The sequence below is a fragment of the Python bivittatus genome, unplaced genomic scaffold (genome assembly GCF_059951505.1).
Source record: "Python bivittatus isolate LINGU-HERP-01145 unplaced genomic scaffold, Pbiv_v1 ctg000480_np1212, whole genome shotgun sequence".
NCBI classification, from domain to species: Eukaryota; Metazoa; Chordata; class Lepidosauria; order Squamata; family Pythonidae; genus Python; species Python bivittatus.
In genome coordinates, this window is record NW_028277075.1 from 66,811,535 (window position 1) to 66,830,923 (window position 19,389).

Below are 19,389 nucleotides of genomic sequence, written 5' to 3' on the forward strand. Positions count from 1 at the left end.
CGTCCAAGGAGGGGCTTATGAGTGAGAAGCATAGCTGGTGTCTGACTAGCAGCAGAGAGATTTTCCTCCATTGCTCTTTTGACCACTAACTCATTTTCAGAGAACAACGATGATAGGACTGGAGGCTGAGATTGCTGCCTGAAGGAAGGCATGAAATGTTAAGAAACAGCCAAGTTATCTTGGCTCCTGAGGCAGAAAAATCTTGCAAGGGTCTTTTCCCTTTCATGATGGTAAAAGCACAATAATAATAAAACCAGCAATGATCATAAGTGATATGCCTTCCTTCCAGGACTCCAAATCAGTGTCTAGTGGAAGGATGTACCACAGGAATACTCTTACCTTATTCATGTCCTGCAGATAAAGCCAGGCATTGAAAGGCCGGACTAAGATATCCAAATCCGACAACTTTAGCTCAGCCACACCAGTGCTGATGTTTCTCTCATCCTCATCAATGCCAAAAACTGAGAATCTCAAGCTGTTTTCCTCCAGCATAGAAGGATCCAAGGGAATTGAAAACTTCTCATCAAAGAAGACGGAATAAGCACTTCTCTGGATCTGTATAGAGAAAGAGGATGCAGTAAAAGAGGGTTAAAAACGTTCAAGTTAAAAAATCACCTACAGCAAGGGAGATGGGTCTTTCTTTTTAAAGAGAAGTTTAAAAAAATTTTTCATGAAATAGTAGCCCCTTAATAGATGAGAAGACCTAAATAAATTTGAGCTACCCAAAACCGTAACTGAAAGTTTGTAAAAGACGTTTTACCTCATTGAACTTCTTGTTCCCTGAACTGAAGAATCCCCCAAACAAAACTTTAATAAACAAAAGTTACAAATGCCTCTAGCAGAAATCCACAGAGGCATAGGAGAAACCCACTGGCTATCATTTTGCGGGGACTGTTCCTTATCCCCACGCATAGCAGTGATATAATTATTAAAACGAGTCAACAAATCCTCTGAAGAACGCAATGATCCCAATTCTAAATTACAGGGTTTCTACACTGCAGTGCAAATTGCTCTATGGGACTGTTAAATCCTGATCTAATGAGAAACATGCTACTCCAGAATCTAGAAAATAATGAGGGGAGAGAGGGAAATCACAGCCCATTTTCAAGCAACAGCACATCTTGAATTTGCACTGCTTTTCAAATACAGCATGGCCTGTGGAGTGTCCAGGGAGTGCTTAAACCAAGAGCAGGGCAGAAGACACTGAGCCAGCCTTCCTGCAGTGGGGTAAAATGAAAGATCTATGCACAGGCTGGAAGCCACAACTGCTATAATATGTGCAGCAATGTGAATGCTACAGGGATCGCAGTTGCTGGAGGGCCAGCCAAAGAGATTCCTCAGAAACCTCAGCTCTCAAAAACACTAATGCACTGGAACAGAGAAGGCTGAGTGAGGACTTACTGTTGCAAGACCATCAAATGACAGTGGACCCCGTCAGTATATTTTCTAGCATTGTAATCACATATATGGATCTACCGCAAGAAGCACATTTGCTATTTGATGCAGAATCCCCCAGAGAAGTTCAATTCTGTTTTAAAATACTTGCATACTGCCCGGTTTCTAACTTTTATGTTCACGAATCTCAGAAGCCAGAAGGAAACTTACTGGAATGTTTGCCCTGTTTCACAGCGTGCAGAACAGAGTGATTATTTACAATCTTGCTAACAGATGTCAAAGCCCTATATCCCAATTCTCTTACAGATGGCCATAGTGTTCTCCCTTGTATCTATTTTACTCCCATAATAATCCAATAAGAGAAGGTGATAGCCTGGCCTAAGGCGAAGAGGTGGGTTTTGTGGATGAATGAAGATCTGAACCCACATTGCCCTACTCTGTTCTATCTACTACACCACAACAGCTCTCTGTATCTAAATTTGCTTTGTCTGATCATCAAAAAGATGATCAGTATTTGGATCATCTTTTTGGCTCCACTTTACATATTATCCTGAGTTACAGGGTGAACCTCAGAATTCAAGGAAGAAAAAGGTGGTTTTTATGAAAGACTTAAACTATCAGTTAAAGCTCTGCCACCTTCAGCTATTTGTCTCAGGTATCCACAGCACATCTTGTATTTCCATCTGCCAGAATTTCAACGTATTGAAATTACAGTAGCATGTTGATCCATGCTAATTACTTTTTAACTGCTTGCTGATTTTCTGATTTCTGGCCCCATACTGACAGGTCTTAGTTTATAGCTACCATCTGTTGCCAGCAGCACCACTTTCTATTAATACAAAAGCATTTTCCGGTCCTGGGGCAGAAGGGTTAGAGAAAACTCTGTACTTTTGGCCTAGGCATTGTGCAAAATCCATAGCTTTGACTTCTGTGTTTCCTCTGTGAAAAATGTGCAGTGTTCATTTTGCTGATTAGAGCATTTTCCTTGCGCTCACTCTCCAAACCATTTGCATTAAATCAGTCATGATTTCACTACTTAAGCAGTAATAGCTCCCAAAATTAGAAGTGTTATGTCAATGAATGGCTACTGGAGGCAGAGCCCCCATCATTATCTTCAGGGAGACACCACACAAGGTCATTAGAGCTATCATTATATAGTCAACAGCCTGGAGCAGTTCATAGGATTAATTTCCTCCTAGGACAGCCACCTAGGATCTCTGCTGTTATAACTTGTAAGAGCTGAGGGAGAGATGACACTTGTCATATGGCCTGGCTTTGCATGATTTAACAACAAGAATAGCCGCGCGTGCACAGGTGTGGTCAGAATCAGGGCTCTAAGCAATTTAAGGATCTGCTTCCTAAAAATGGGACCTTTCCCTTCCCTCCTGTGAGCCCTGCTAGGTAGACCAGACCAGGAAATCAATTCTGCAGGAAGTCTAAAGCTACTTTTATTGAGATTGGCTATAAGAACTGAATCTTGCAAGCCTGCCTATGCTGTACCTCCTCCTCCTCCTCCTTACAGTTCAGTGAATTAGGGAGGCGTTTGTCTCAGCCACTTCCAGATGTTATTTCATAATTCTGGATTTCAAAGATGCTTGAGTCCCTTTTGCGTAGGTAACAGTTCTTGATTATTTCTGTCAAGATCATCTTCCTTACTCTCTACACCTCCCCCCTTGCTATTGGCTCAATGGGACCTCTCTCTCCCTGCAAACAGTAGGTGCAAGGAGCTGATTCCAATCAAGATCACCTTTTGAAAAGAGCACTGGCAGAAGAGCTCTCTATTCAGGCTGCCCAGTTGTGTTGGCAGAAGGCACCCCTATCATTAAAATTCTGGGGAATTCAGCAGGCAGAGTTTTCAATCTCTTGATGCAGACAACAGAGAGGAGAGCTGCACTACATGAATAGATCTTCTAGTTTGATGTAAGCATTAAACATGGCGAAACCCTTCCCCCTTACAAGAATTCTAAATTCTAAAGAAAGCCTAAGCAGCAATGGAGAGATTTTCTTGAGTCTATGCAAGATTTGCTCCCCTGGCTCTCCTCTTTCATTCTAGTAGCTCTTGGTTTCATTTTACTGCTGTTTAATTTGCAGTTAAGTTGCTTGCTTTCTATTAATTTCATTTTGGTGGCTCTATATTCATAGGGTTATCTCTCTTTTTTTGAAAAAAAAAAGATTTCAGAGTTTTTTGATTCAAACTAACTAGTTAAATAAATAAAATTTTAATATCTGTTAAGGCTGAATTAGATGTGATGGGGATGACCCATAATCTACTCTCCAGACATCATTTTCCTTTGCATAAAAGCAGTTATGCAGAAGGAGAGTGAGGACCTCTGCATTAAGTAGTTTCCCTCTGCATTATTTCCTGAAATTAAATCACCTCCAATTTTTATATTAACGATAGAGGAGGAAAATCTTAGGCACAGTATAATAGGGACATATATAACCAATTAAATATACTAAGCAAGTATGGTCATTGGCATTTCCCTAGCACCCACTGCTGCTTCTCAAAAAAAGTGAGGGCATGTTGCAGAGGTGTTCTTCTTACCTGGTTTCTCCTACTCTAAGGAAAAAGGCCTCTATACATGCACAGAGAACTTTTGATTGTTCTTTCTGTTAGAGTGCTGGATCCTAGTTGAGCAGCAGCCTGGGATAATGATTAGTGGAGGCCCAGGTTCAAATCCCTATTTCAACATGCAGTCCACTGGGTGTGATCTTAATCTAACTGCCCTTGGAGGGAGTACAGTCCAAATAAAAGATGGGGAGCCTTGAATGGAATTAGGACTACCAGGGAGGAAGGATGGGACTAAATGTTACAAACAGAACACAATATATTTCAACAGAATCAGAACCACATATTAGAAAATGTAAGAACACTTCAGACAAAGAGACAGTTCTCTTTTTTTCTCACCAGTAAGAGAGGAACACTTCATTCCCATCTCTCTATTTATCTGCTGCAATTAATTAACATGAGACACAACACGCCAAGAGAATTTAGATTAAAAGGAGGTGCTTCTTTTGGCCTGCCCCTGAAAATGCATGGATGACATGAGCCTTCCTCCTGCTCCTCTGGCGGCTGCTCCCCCCCCCCCGCCGCTGCCTCCCAATCTTGGGCGCGTGGGAGGTTTCTGAACGGAATGATTAAGTCTGCAGTGCTCTGCGGAGGAGGTGGACTTTTTGATCTTGGAAAGCAAGTACAGTAAACAAGGTCCATTCACAAGATGGATTCCTGCTCCACAAACCCTGTCACCATCTCCATCAGCAGCTGGAATCAACTCAGCTACACTGGGGTTCTCATTTCATCCATTTCCCCTTCGGTGAAGCAAAAGCTGAGCCTTCAGGGAAAAATCAAGGGGAAACAATTTGTGAGGTTACTATCCACAGAACTACCACACTCTTCTCTCTCCCCCCCCCCCCACAAACACACATTTCCTGTAGACCTTTGCCACTGAGTTTGGTAACAGCCCTCAATCTCCCTGCAGCGGTATCTCCCATACAATGTTCAAATGGAACATTTCTCTAATGATGACTCCAGGGCCCAGTGTACTGTCTGCTACATGGTTACGCTTCTTCCATTCTGTTTCCTCTAGTGTCACCAACTGCTTGACACAGCCTGGTGCCTGGAAAAGAAGAATGAGCCCAGAGAATATCGCAAATGTTTACCGTGAAGCAAAGATTAAATTTTTGTAATTTCTCAACAGCAGGTCCCATTGCAATGGGAATTATCTTCTCTATGTATCCGGGTCTGCTGTCACAAGATGACAGTGCAGGAATTATCAGTGTAGAAAGAGATTCCAAAACTGATCTGAAAGATTTTCCAAGAGGAAAAACAACACAATTTACATGCAGGGGATTTTCATCTACCTTGTTGGGAAACAGCTCCCCTTTGAATCAGTGGCATTTGTTTCCAATTTAGCACTAGATCATAAAATAGCTGGGGCTTAGAAGTACAGAGATATCTACTCATTTCTGCAATGCCTTGTTACAACAACCAAAACCAGAATCCCTTCAGGATTCTATCTGAAACGCATCCTCCAAATGGAACCAATATATTCTAAGCTGTTTGGAAGGGTGTCAATAAGCTAAGAATGGGTGAGGGGTAACATTAAAGTTGGGAATTTTACAAAACATCAGTGAATAGATGTCCCCTGCTCCGAGCCCTAGGGAAAAGCCAGGATATAGAAATCAAATCGTAACTGACAGCTAGTTAATCTGACAACTCTTACGAATAAACCCAAATGGGTGAAAAAGAAACAAAATCCCAACAGCCCTAAGTAAATTGCTCAGTAAGATCCTACATTTGAAAGGAAAATGTATCTTCAATAATTACCCCATTCCCAAATTCTTAGCATCTCCACCCCATTTCTGGGGGGGGAACCTTTTTACTTTTCCTTTTATTTCTATCAAGGAATGACTCCATGTATTATTGTTATACACTGTCCAAGTCTTCAAGAGGGCACTGCCTTATGCAACCATACAGCATTATAAGAACAGCCAGTGAAAATAATCAGAAGCTTTGGTGAATTCGCTGAAGACAAAATCAATGACATGAAAACAAAGATAATAATGAGATATTTAACCCCAGCAAAAGACTTTTTGGAAATGGCTGTAAGGTAACAAAAACCCCAGTGAAATATATGGGATTTTATTTGATAGGATGCAACATATTTCAGAACAATTATAAGAAATTATGGAAAGAAATAAAAAAGACCTAGAAAAGTAGAAGAACTTAAAACTTTCTTGACTAGAACTCATTGCCACAGCAAAATTGAATAGATGAACTTTCTATTTCAAATGGCACCTATTCCCAATTTCAGACAAAATCCTGCAAGATTGGCAACCATCCACAGATATGTATGGAGTGGAAAAAAAACAGAGAAAGAAGGAGGGATCTTGAGAAACATGACAGAATTTGAAACACTTATACAAAACCATGATCATCTACAGGTTGTCCTTGCTTAACAACTATCCTGTTTAGTGACTGTTCAAAGTTTCGACGGTGCTGAAAAAGGAACTTTATGACCGGTCCTCACACTTACAACCGTTGCAGCATCCCTGCAGTCATCTGATTGTGATTCAGGCATCTCACAACTGGCAGGTTTTTACGACTGTTGCAGCGTCCCACGGTCATGTGATCACCATTTGTGACTTCACAGCTGGCTTCCGACAAGCAGAGTCAATGGAGAAGCTGCCAGTAAAATCACAAGTCACTTTCATGTGATGTTTTCCTTAATGACTGTGGGTGATTCGCTTAATGACTGCAGCGGAAGTGAGGTCGTAAGTCCATCACAGTCATGTGATGTCTTGCTTGACGACTGTATCACTTAGTGATGTGCTGCTGGTCCCAATTGTAGTTGTTAAGCAAAGACTACCTGTACTAGGGTATGTATATAAACTTATTGAAATATGACACAGAGAAGGAACAAATAAAAAGTTGTATAATAAAGTGGATGCAAAATTTCAAAGAGGTAACCACAGTAGAATAATGGGAGCAGTTAGGGAAGAACTCATTAAAATTCATTCCAAACTATAATTTGAGCAAAAATTAGTATAAAATGTGTTACAAATTATATATAACTCCATCAATAATTACCAAGATAGACAAATCCTATAATAAATTTTGGAAATGTCATAAGAAAGAGGAACATGTTTTAAAAAATCAAAGGTAGTGGAAACAAATGCATCGAAATATTTTAAAAATCCCAAAAATAAAATTTGGTATAATTCCAAAAAATCAAGTATAATTCCAGAAAATATAAATGAAAAACAATGCCATTTACTAAGATGTATCTTGACAACTGCAAGAACAAGCTTAGCACAACACTGGAAAAGAGGAACCTTGTCAACGATATCAGACTGGGGGATCAAGGTAGGAGAATATGCAGTAATGGCAAAATTGACAATATATATCCATAATAGGAGTTTAACCAAATTTAAGGAAAAACGGCTCCTTTACATATGACTCATTACACAGCAAGGCAAATTTAGGCATTTGGAACAGAGTTTCTAATAAAAAGTTATGAGACCAATAAAATATAACAGATGAAAGTACTTAAACAGAAACGAGAAACAATCCTTACTATTCACTGGAAAGTATAAATATCCAAATTGTGATTAGCAGTTGAGGACACAAACAACAGGGAAAGGGAAAAAGTATCAGGTTTCCCCCCAATGCTTTTTATTCATACTTAGTAGTCCTCCCTCCCTCCCTTCTTTTCTTCTCTATTTTGTTATCTTGATAATAAAAATATATTTTTAAAACAGGCATTGTTGTTCAGGTTTTGTTTTAATTTTATTAGAATCCATTCTTTGTTATACTTCACATTTTTCCTTCAGTTCATAATAAATCAAATGCTCCTTCTTCAGTCCGCTATTTGGAGGAAGAATGGTGGACTGAAGGCAGCTTTGCAAAAAGTGGAGCCAACAACTGCAGTGAAGAACGAAGAGCTGGCAAGTAGACTGGCTCTTTGAACCTCTCTGGACAAAGGAGAGGAGAGATAGCCCACAAGTGCTCCAGAGATCACCCACAAGTGCTCCAGACAGCTGCTCCTCGCAAGGAGACAAGACAGTGGTCTCCAGCGGGTTTTGAGCACTGGGAGATGAGGGAATAGCCATCTTACTCAAACCTCAGTCAGTGCCTTTGCAAGGACACTAGGTTTGCATACTTCCTTTTCTAATCACTTTTGGAAACTGCTTGTTAACTACTTTTCAGCTATTAGAAACCTTTGGATCAACAAGTTTGAAAGCACCAGGTGAGTTTGCCTTCAATCCTTAACATAAGAAAGTTTTAACTACAAGCCTAAAAACTTAAAAAAAAAAAAAAAAAAAACCAGCAAAAGGTTGATTAAACCTTTGATTTTGGAAAGCTACAAATGGACTAAGGGTCTAGATAAATTTGAAATAAGACTTTAGAATTAATTATAAAGAATCCTTCCTGTTGCAAAATGCTTTTGTTTTGAATTAAAAAAAAACATAAGATTTTAAACATTGGACACTAGAGAGAATTAAATATTTCAATTAAAGGAGAAGAACACACAAGCTTGATTAACAGATACAGAATAGTGCAAAATATTTTAACACTGAAAATATTGAAGGGCACTTTTGAAAAATGGAGTCAAAAGTTAATATTAACCATGTCACAGCGACATCTGTCTCTATGGATAGACTGTGTCCAAAAGATGTTATGGAAAAGGAACAAATTTTACCTGACAAGACAGAGACTGAATTGAAGGTGGATTTACAAATGGCAGGTTACAAGAAAGACACGGAAAAATATGTTACACTGGACATACAAAAGAAACCAGCTGATGTTTTAATAATTAAAAGGGACACACAAATAATAAACCAAGAGAGTGACCTGAATAATTTTTCTATATTGGACTTACAAAAGAGACTTGTTAAAGCTTTCAAGAATCTCGTGAGAAGGGACAAAGAAAAAATGAAATGAAATCAAGTTCTACAACATTATTTGAATGGACTAAAGATTAAGATTGTTAGAAGTAAAAGGAAGGAATATAAAGTTGGTTTATTTGATCAAGGTTAAATAGATATGTTGTTATTTCTGGTAACCCTTAATGGGCTTTTGCTGCCACCAGGACTGAAATGACAATGCTTTATGGATTTGTTTATAGGTAAGAGGTGGGATATGGGAAAAAGAGACCATTTGTTGTAATTTAAGAGGAGGTGAAAAGTTACTAAAATTGTTTATACTTGTGATGAAGGCTGGAAGTCACTTCTTTATATATTTTTCTTTTTCTTTACTACATTCTTACTTTTATTTTTTCTATTTTTTATGTCTTTTCTTTTTTCCCCCCTTTGCATCTTTTACTCTTTCTTTTTATTTTTCTATCTTTCTTTTAATTTGCATTATTTTTTACTACTGTAATTATACTCTTTAATAAAATTACTTGGAAAAAAAGCCCCTTCTTTATGACACATCCTGCTCAAGGAACTATCTCAGTGGCATTTTAACATTGGAGCTTTTGGGCAGAGTCACTAACAGCCCGGGGTAGTTAATCACCTGCATAACATAACAGAGCCTCTGTTGTAAGAACAACCCTATGCTGTTGAAGCTATGCGCTTATTTACGCTACATTTTGTATTGAAAGACTTATTGATCATTTAGCTATTAATGTTACAAGAAAAAATACAAAACAGGAACATTCAGCATTGAAGTTTTAACATTCACAAAGGAAAAAAACAAGCCAAACTTTTCTGAACTCTTTCTAAAATGTGCATTTCTACATTCTGGAGGATTAGAAAAATGGGCCTTCCCAAAACCAACTCAAGCAAAGAATGAGAGATGGCTCTGTCCAGATCCAGAGAGTGCTCCAGTGTCTTTAAGATTTACAGAATCTTACAATCTTACAGATCTACAGAATTTACAAAATGTTCTTCTTGTGACATTCTTAAGGGCGTAAAAGCCCCTTAGTGTGAAGCTTTGCCAGTGAAGAAGCCTTTATGATTGCTTTCATACCAAGTCCTAACTAAAATTAACTTAGCAATGTAATATCTTCAGTGTAAGTACACAGTCATTACACAACATTTTCCCAGGGAACCAGAGGAAAGGAAGAGAACCTCTTTTAAGGAACAGCTTAACAGGTGAGATAAAAATTAACTTTGCAATTAAGATCCTGGAGATTAAAAGATATTATATTGAGCTCAACTAGCTTTGCATAAAAAATATAGCCAAAGGAAAGGAAAGAAGTATTGAATCAGAGAAGTAAGAAACATGACCAGCCCAGGTTTCAGATTTTCATGGAACACTTTCTACAAGGATTCATCTGCCAAAGAAGTTATGCAGTTCCTTACAGTCTTATGGCATATTTTGGGAGCCACACAGATTGGATTCACACATCATACTAAGTCAGCCACACTGGTGGCTTCATACATTATGCTAAGCCATACATCATGTTCACAAACCACAGGAGTCAGGTTCATAAAATATGTTAAACCAAAACCAAACTAACCATAATATGGCTTAGTATCCTATATAAGCCTGTTCATTCTCCTATATGAAACCAATGAGATTGGCATGTACTAAGTTAGACTGCAGCTCCATCTAGCCTAGCGTTGTCTGTTCTGACAGGCAGCTACTTTCAGAGATCTCAAGCAGTAGTCTATTCATTCTTGAGGGCTAAGATCTTTTTAGCTGGATGTGTTAGACAGTAGGACTTGTCCCAAATTATCAGCTTTGTCTACATAACTGATCCAGGGGATGCCCAGGCGTGTATTATTTGATAAATGGAGCTCTCCCCCACCCGAGTTAGTGCTACGCAGCAGGGTCCACAGGCGGGTTGTGTCATCACAATCAAGGTCTCACCCCTTTGTAAGTGCATGCAATGTGCGCAGAAGGGGTGGGGCCTGGACTGTGATGCTGTGACCCCCATCTTTTGACCCTCCTGTGGATGCTGATGCTACTATGCATCATACCCTTAAGCTAGTAGAAAACGGTATCAGCCCCGTGTTTGGACTGCCTGCTGCCCTGATCATGCAAATGCAGTGCATGGTAGGCAAAATGATTGATTTAGCCATCTAGCTTTACTGCCTTCCCTCTTTAGCACCTAACTGTGAGAAAAACCTCCTCTAATCCTCGTGCTGCAGAAGAGAGGGGACAGTTTATCACAGGACCCTGTCATCTCTAAGCTGCTTCCTGTGCCCCTCCTCCTCAACCCATTCTTGAGGAACCCAAGTGGAATAAAGTTCTGAAAAAGAGAGATTGAGTCACGGAAGGGGTTGAGTCAGATGCATTTTTAATCACAATGTCTCCCATCTTCCCTTCTTTCTTTATATAGGCAACAAATGCTGAATTCCAGCTTCTTCAGAGAATGCTTGGGTTCTCGTAGCACCTCTTGAGGGGTAGGGCCACTAAGCAAACATTCTCCATGCGCATACCTGTTATTAGTGTTATGGACTGGGAATGAGATGATGGTTGAAAAAATAAGTTGCAAGGGCATGTTTGTGTCTTGGACTGCATGCAAATGGGGACGTGGCCTGAGAGCATGGCTTAAAACACCATCCAATCTTTCCTGAATCTGACTTTTTTGAAAGGCAAGTTGCCTTTCACAGAAGATCATCAGACATTACTGATCTAGTATTCTTACTCAGAAACATCGGATAAGCCTCCTTGATTCCTAACAATGAAATGCTGGTGAGCACTACTGTGGTGCACATTTTGCCCAAGATACGTGCAGCTGCTTTAGTGACCATCACAGAAGAGAAACAGTTGATTGGGCAGTTCTTTTTAAAAAATCTGAATAAATTATAATCTCTCTGTGCAAAGAAAGAGAGTATGCTGGGTTCTGAACAAAGCAAACTAGGGGGCAAAAGGAGAGAAAGAGGAGGGTAAAATAACAACATGAGAACTTTAGCACTGACTACTTATGTACTCAGTTTCTAATCAATACCACAGTAGAGTTTGCCCTGCGTATGATGTGGGGAGAGAACTTGTTTTCATTCATTTCAAAGGCCTACATGAGATGAATGTCTGCAAAGATTTGAAACAGAACCATAGTTCAGAAATGTATACTTAGCAAACACTGTGTTGTCTCCTTGCATATTAAATATTGCATATGAAATTGTAGCATAAATAATATTTCTGGGAGGACATATCTTGTCTGCAAAAGTAATTTTTATTCAGTGCCATGCAGGGGCACAATATGATCATGTATTCATATTTTTATGTCCCATATTTCGAGTAAAATAGTGCTCACTGCTGCCAATAATGCAGTATAGATAAAATAACATGGTAATAGAAATATTAATGCTAAAACAAAAACATCTAATGAAAACACATCAAATAAAAAGAAAATTCTACCAGGTCCACTTTTACTTTCAACATCAAGTGTTCCACCCCAAGCTTGCATTCTCCTCTTTGGATAATCTTGCAGAGATGTGACCAGTCGGACCACAACAAGCAGAAGAAAATCCTCTGCCACAAGTCTGTAAAGAACACTCAGACTGTAAATTGCTACTTATTTCTCATCAGTAACACTCCTTTCAAGTAGTTCAGCTCTCTTGAACATTTATGGTCTGGATCTGGACTACAGAACATCTTTAAAAAGAAGCTTACAGAACCAGGAACTGAATGCCTTCCTTGTTTAAATGGCCAAGTTAATACACAAAGTGTATTACATTCTTATGAATGACAATCGGAAGCAAGGCTATGGACGTAAGCCACCATTATCAGAAAACTATCAGCTTACCTTCTGGGATTTTCCATCACTGTACAAACTTTAGTAGAGACAGCCTCTTATTACACTTTACCTATGTTTCTTTCTACTATGCTATAAAGCAGGGATGGACAACTGTAGTTCACAACTCAGAGTCCCCTGTGACTATGACTATTCTTCACCCAGGCAAGGGAGAGTGAGAGCCCTCACTTCATTGAGCTTGTCATCTTTTATCTTTATCTTTCATGTTTTATTGATTTTATTGAAATTTCTTTGATTGTTGTGAGCTGCCCAGATTCATGGAGAGTTGGGCAGCATCCAAGTTTAATAAATTATTACTGTTAAATTATTATTGCTGAAATCTGAAGGTGATTTCCTGCTATGTTAATATTGGAAAGTGATGAACACAGTATTATAAGCCCTAAAACAGACAATTTTAAAAACACAAAATTCCCCCAAACCTGCTCCAAAACCAAGCCTCACCCACATTATGGTTCTCAACTCTGCAACAATGTTAAGTGGAGCTTTGGGCCATCAAATGGTAGCCCATCCCTCGTAGAATATAATGGAATAAGTATAAAAGGGTAATTTATAGATCTCTCTAAATATTCATCTTTGAAAGGTTTATCATAGTAGAAAACCGATTTGCTTGAAATGTTTGTTTCCCACATTGTACAAAAGTGATGTGCTAATAAACAGTGAGGGAAATAATTTACTGCCACTTGATCTATTTCATAGGTGCTGAGCGTAATGTAAGAACAGGTCACAACTACCAAACAGTAACCTTCTAAATATTCTACCAGTATACTTGTAATGGGATGTGAGAATGACATTGGGAGACAAGAGACAATTATCATGCAAAAGCAGCCCACAGAAGGAAAAGGGACATGAGAAGTGTCTCAGAAGGGGCCCTCCCTAGTTTTCTGGAAAGTAAAAGTAAGGGAGAAATGCTTTCAAACTTGCAAGATTCTGTTACTGTAACCTTATAATAAAGGTAGTGTTAGTACTCATGGTTTTGGTTTCTTATCTGGACTACCTCGAAAAGCTGACAATATTGTAGGAAATCTAGCTTCTGTTGGGCTGGCTTTTTTCCAATCTTGATCTTTGCTTCTCATGATGAGAAAAGTAGTCATCTCTCCACCATGCCTCCACCATCACTCTGCTCATTGCCATACTTGGATTCTTAGACATTCCACAATAAATTCAGTGATTTAAACATGTTCACATTAGAAAACTTCTGTGCATTAAGTGAAGAACCATTACTGTACAGAGTTTTAGCCAAGAATTTCCTGCTTTAGTGAGAATACTGTGGCCCGTTTGTCAAAAATATAGCTCAGGAATAGGGTGACTTGTAGTTTACAGAATATGGAACATGATTGGGAAAACATGGGATTCTATGCCAGTCTAAGTACCTTAAATAAGATACAATCATGAAAGAGTGAATGTTTCAACCTATCAAATAATCTGAGGCTTTCCCCGTTAAGTTGAATAACTTCTTTTGAAAGATTATTTATTCATTCCTGGACTCTTGGATACACTTCCTTCAGGAATTTGAAACTTCTAGTTTCCCCAGCAACCATGGTATGTGTAAATTGTCAAAGGATTGCATGATATAACACAGCAGGAACTGACTATTTTCTCCCTGGATCAATATGAGCATTTCTCAGCTGTGGTGATAAATAAATGTGCTAAAAATCAAATGCCTTCTATACCCTCTGAAGTCCTTGACAGATTTCCCAAATTTCAAGTCTTATGGAAGCTGTCAAAGAGAGCCGCGCTGCAGCAGGGGCCTTGGTTGCACAACCAGAAGTATGCAAAGTGACAGAACCAATGTGATGTGGAATTAAGACAAGCAAGGTGCCAAGAAATGCTATGGCGCACACATAGCAAAGCATTAGATCAGATTTCATCCTTGTGGTACTGTACAATGGTTTTTCCTGTGTGTATCTCAATAATGAATTCAGATGGAATCAAACCATCTATAACAACCACCCTAGCACATAATATGCTCTCCAAATCTTAAAGCCTTCTAATTTGATATTCTACCATAATGTAGACGGGAATACAAAAGGCTCTGGTAGCTCTGGACCAGGAACTACAACATCATTATTCATAGTACACTTTGGTGGAGGAAGCTTCAAAACCTAACTTCAGCAAGCTGTCCACCAAAATCCTACCAAAGAGAGTCAAGTATGGGATTTGAAGAGGACCTTGCCCTTTTACTCAGAAATTAAGCCCCACTGCATTTAGTTTGGCTTTATCTCAGGTAAGAATACACTAGAATGACCTTTTATCATTAAAAAAAATACTCTTGGAAAGTAACTGATGAAGCACTGAGCACATGGGAAGAATAGAGGGAAAACAGCCTCATATGTCAATAACAGAATATTCTGGAATCCAAGGCTAGCAGAAGGTTTCTTTAACACAAACACAAAATGCCTCTGCACCCACACTGCTGTGGGCCTTGTTTAGAGCTTGGGAAGCTAAGCCTATTGACTGAGCTCTCGCTCTAAATAAAAAGCTGCAAGGGCAGTCTTCAGCATTTCCACTGCAGATGTGGGGTGAGCAGCTTCCTGCTGGCGGGAACTCCCCCTTTATCATGCCTTCAGCTTCTGGGGTTTCCCTCCTCCTGCCAGAAATGCAGGCAATGTGGCATCATGGCTTCTCCCCAACTTCAAGAATGGGGATATTTAGGCACACACCATTGGTCTGGTCAATTCCCATTAGAGTGGGTTTAAATCAGTGTTTTTCAAAGTTGGCAACTTTAAGACATATAGACTTCAACTCCCAGAATTCCCCAACCAGCAGTACTAAACCATTCCAATCTGAACCCAGATGGTGTGTGCAGCAATCAGTTTAAAATATGTTCTTTAATGCTGTAACCTGCTCACTGTAAGGTGTTGTGGAATTGGAAGCTTGGGAGCAAGGAAATAGTGGAAAAAGTGGAGGGCAATACATGGACTTAATGCTTGCTTTTTTAATAGATCAAAATTGATATTTTGTAATGGGAAATTTTAAAGCTGCATTTAAAATTTCAGTTTAGTTGCAATTGTGTGAAACACTATTCATCATTCTGTTTTTCAAATAACTGGGATTATAGACTCATCTGCAGAACTTTATTTCAAGTAAAATATTCTACCTGGAAGCAATACAATCTCAACCATAATCTCTGTCTCGCTCTCTCATAACTGCTATAGTTAATAGCCACATTTTCCGAATCTTGGAAAAAAACAGTACCTGACTTTGTAAATCTCATCAAATCAAAGCTCATGATTGAAATGAGTTAGTCATCAGAGATTGTAAGTCTCTTTTACAGGCCTTCTTCTACTGAATACCTTTAACAAGATTTCATGTCCACTTGTTCAACTGATGTGACATATCCCTTTGTGCAATTCAGAAAATGAGATCTGATTTGAGAACAGCATGTTTCTGTGACAAAAACAGACTTTTTCAGATGGCTTCCAGGAACACTAGGCTTCTTGCTCATTGATCTGACATCAGCAACTTCCCATGCCTGTTTAGTTAGAAATATGTCTTACTGTGTTCAATGACTCCCACACCTAGTAAGCCTGAATTTTCCTCCAGTTCAAAGAATTGTTTTTAGTTGCTTGCCCATTTGTCTGGAGCTAAGTCTGTTTGTTTGTTGCAATGGCCAAATAAAGAACAAAAGATCATGGCTCACTGCTGCAACTCAGAGCAAATGGGAAATAACATTTGCAATATCGTACAACTGCACAGAGTAGAAAGCTTCTTCCTGTGGTTCTGTTTAAGTTTAGATGCAGGAAAATCCAGATTTAAAACCAAACTAATGAACGTGAAAGAATAAAACAAATTTCTCAAGTCCTTATGCTTTTTGCATCCAGGCTCCAAAATGTTCCCCACTTTTGCCAAACTCTTGCCCAGAAACAACATTTAAATAAATTGTTCTGCCTATAATCCTCTCCTCTGCTTGCAGGGGAAGGTAACTCTCATTTTCAACAGGGGAACAGGGCAGAAGTAAAGACAGCAATGAACTACCAGAGTAGAGTTGCCAGTGGGATGAACAGAACTGCAGCTGGCACCCACGCCAGGGACCTACAGAGCATGGATTTTGCAAATGATCAATAAAACTGCTAGCCAGCCATACATGGCAAGGAAATGGGAAACGTCACAAATTTGCCACAGAGGAAGCAACTAACAGTAAATAAACCCTACAAGCCCAGGTAAATCACAATTGTACATTATAAGAAAGACTCTCATTCTGCAGTTAACGTCTATACAAGTCCCTTAGAGCACTATTTTAGTAAAAAAAACATACTATTTCAAATATTTTAAAACAAACTGCTTTGCACCCTTGACAACTTAAAAGTGCAAAATTACTGGGAATTTTGAAGTAATAAAAAACCCCACCGCATCTTTTGGTGTTTTTTTCTGGGATCATCCAGCAGGTTATTGATGATGTTATGACCATTAGATATAATAGCAGAGACCCAAATTTTGTTAAATAAGCAGCTCTGGACACTAGCTGGATGCACTACCAGGACATCTCTCTCTCCTCTCCAAGAACAGCACTATGGCCTGTCAAGTAATGCTGCCAATATATAAGCACATCCCTGGTAGAGGGCAGTTGCTCTCCCAGTAGCGACTATAAGGGGAAGCCTGGAGTAGATGTAGTAGCATATACAATGTTTGGTATAGTGGTTAAGGTGCTAGGCTTGAAACCAGGAGGTTCCAGTCCTCCCTTAGCCATGAAAGCCAGCTGGGTGACTTTGGGCCAGTCATTCTCACTATCCCAACCCACCTCACAGGATTATTGTTGTAGGAAAAATAGGAGGTGGGAGCAGGAGATACATATGCTGCCTTGTGTTAACCAAAAATAAAGGTGGGATAAAAATCTAATAAATGTATGCATGTTTGCATGTATCTTGGAGATAAAATATGTTCACATGGTAATGTAGCAGCAGTACAGAAGGGAATGGAAAACCACTGTACCATATTTTAACAGAAAAATCATCAGTGGTTCAAGAACCAGTATCCAGGGGCTCTCAGTCCCTGGAGTATCTTAGATGGTCAGAGGGCGCAAAGAATCTCTGGTTTAGTCCTGGAAATTGTAAACTGGAACATTACGAAATTATACAAAGTGGGAAAACTTGTGAATGCTGCTCAAGATTTGGAGATATTTACTTACTAGGAATAAGAGGAATACATTGAACTGTATTTGGGCAGATTAACATGATAAAATCAGAATATATTACCGTGGAAATAATAAAAATACAAACAATTATGGAGTAACAAGAATGGTGAATAAGAAAATCCAAAGTTTGTTCTTAAATTTTATGCTATAATTGGATCAAATCCTATTACAGTTAGCACATCCTGTCAATATTATTATCCAGATGTATGCCTGTTCAGTAGATAAAATGAGAAGATATTAGTGGTTAAAAGCATGCTACAATTAATAAAAAGGCATGACATCTACATAATAAGTAACAATTGGGAAAGAGTATATATGAAGATCTGATATTAGAAATGAATGGGGAGATTGTATAGTTCCACAAAATAAAATATATAGCTAGAAATACCTTCCATAATCAAACATGTAAGAGACTGCAGAGTTAGAAAAGGTAACTGATACATAAGATGATTAACAAATATAAAACTATGTATGGCATGGAGAAAGTGAACAGGAAAACGTTTTCTTTCCTCTCTTAAAGCACTAGGATCAGAGGTCATCAAATGAAACTGTTTGAAAGGAGATTTAGAACAAAGTACTTCCCATACTGTATAATCAACCTATGGAATTAATTACCACAAAGCATAGCAATGGCCGTTAACTTAGATTCTTTAAAAGGGGATTGGATAAATTCATGGAGGACAGGTCTATTGAGGATTATTACTTCTGAAGATTCAATATTACCTTTGGTCTTGGGGAAAGCATACCCCCAAATACCAACTGCAAGGAAGCAATGGCAAGAAAGGGGCAAGTCCCCATCTCTTGTTGGCCCAGAGGCATATGCTAGATGGCATTCAACTGATCCAACAGTGCTATTCTTATGTTCTTACATTATTCCAAATATGGAATAAAAAGCTGAGTTGATTTGTTTGAAAATAATCTCCATGCAAACTTAAATATCATGAAAACAGTAAAGTTGTGAAATGATCAGAACAAAGTAGCCAATGCTTTTAATAGCAGACCCACTGCAGAAGTGATTTTTTTAGAACATTTTTACAATATGGTGGCACCACCAGCTGTTAAGTGCTGCAGATCAGCTGTTTCAGATGCTGCCAACCCTACTTTTTGCTTTTTCTTACATTGGAGCATTGGCTTTTAATTTTGGGACCTTCTACTATAATCCATCTGGACATAAATAGCCTCTCAACAGTGGCAATCTACTGTAACTACATAAATCATTTAAGAAGTTGGTTCCCAAATGTACACACCCCAGTGCTCTATATACCTGCCATGCATGCCAACATCAATTTGATAATGTTGAGCATGAATGTATGCCACAGTGAAGCTGTCACACATGCAGTGGTGTGAGCGTTGGCTTCCACATCACCCTGGACCCTACAGTATTAAGACCAAGTCTTGAAAACAGCCAAACAGCTTTGCTGCAGGCATGCAGGCCAGATGTACAGGTATCTCCTGAGCATTCCAAATGAAGAATACCTGAACTAGGATGAAGTTTGAGTGAAAAATAGGTCTTAAACCTCAGAAAGTTGAAGACTGATGTCTTAGAAACATTTTTTTTCACAGTGCCCTGAATCAGTCAGTTGTACTGCTAGTGAAACAGACATGTAGTGATTGCAATGCAGTCTATTTAAAACCTAGACAAAGTGAGGAAGC

General features: G+C 38.9%; 1 protein-coding gene across 1 annotated transcript in view; it reads right to left on the bottom strand.

Annotated features, from left to right (window-relative positions):
* Positions 1-19,389, bottom strand: part of SYT12 (synaptotagmin 12) — a 57,339-nt gene that overhangs the window by 8,690 nt on the left and 29,260 nt on the right. Inside the window, exon 5 of the mRNA XM_007430109.3 lies at positions 340-555. Within this exon, the coding sequence (XP_007430171.1) occupies positions 340-555 (216 nt within the window). The remainder of the gene's footprint in view (positions 1-339; positions 556-19,389) is intronic.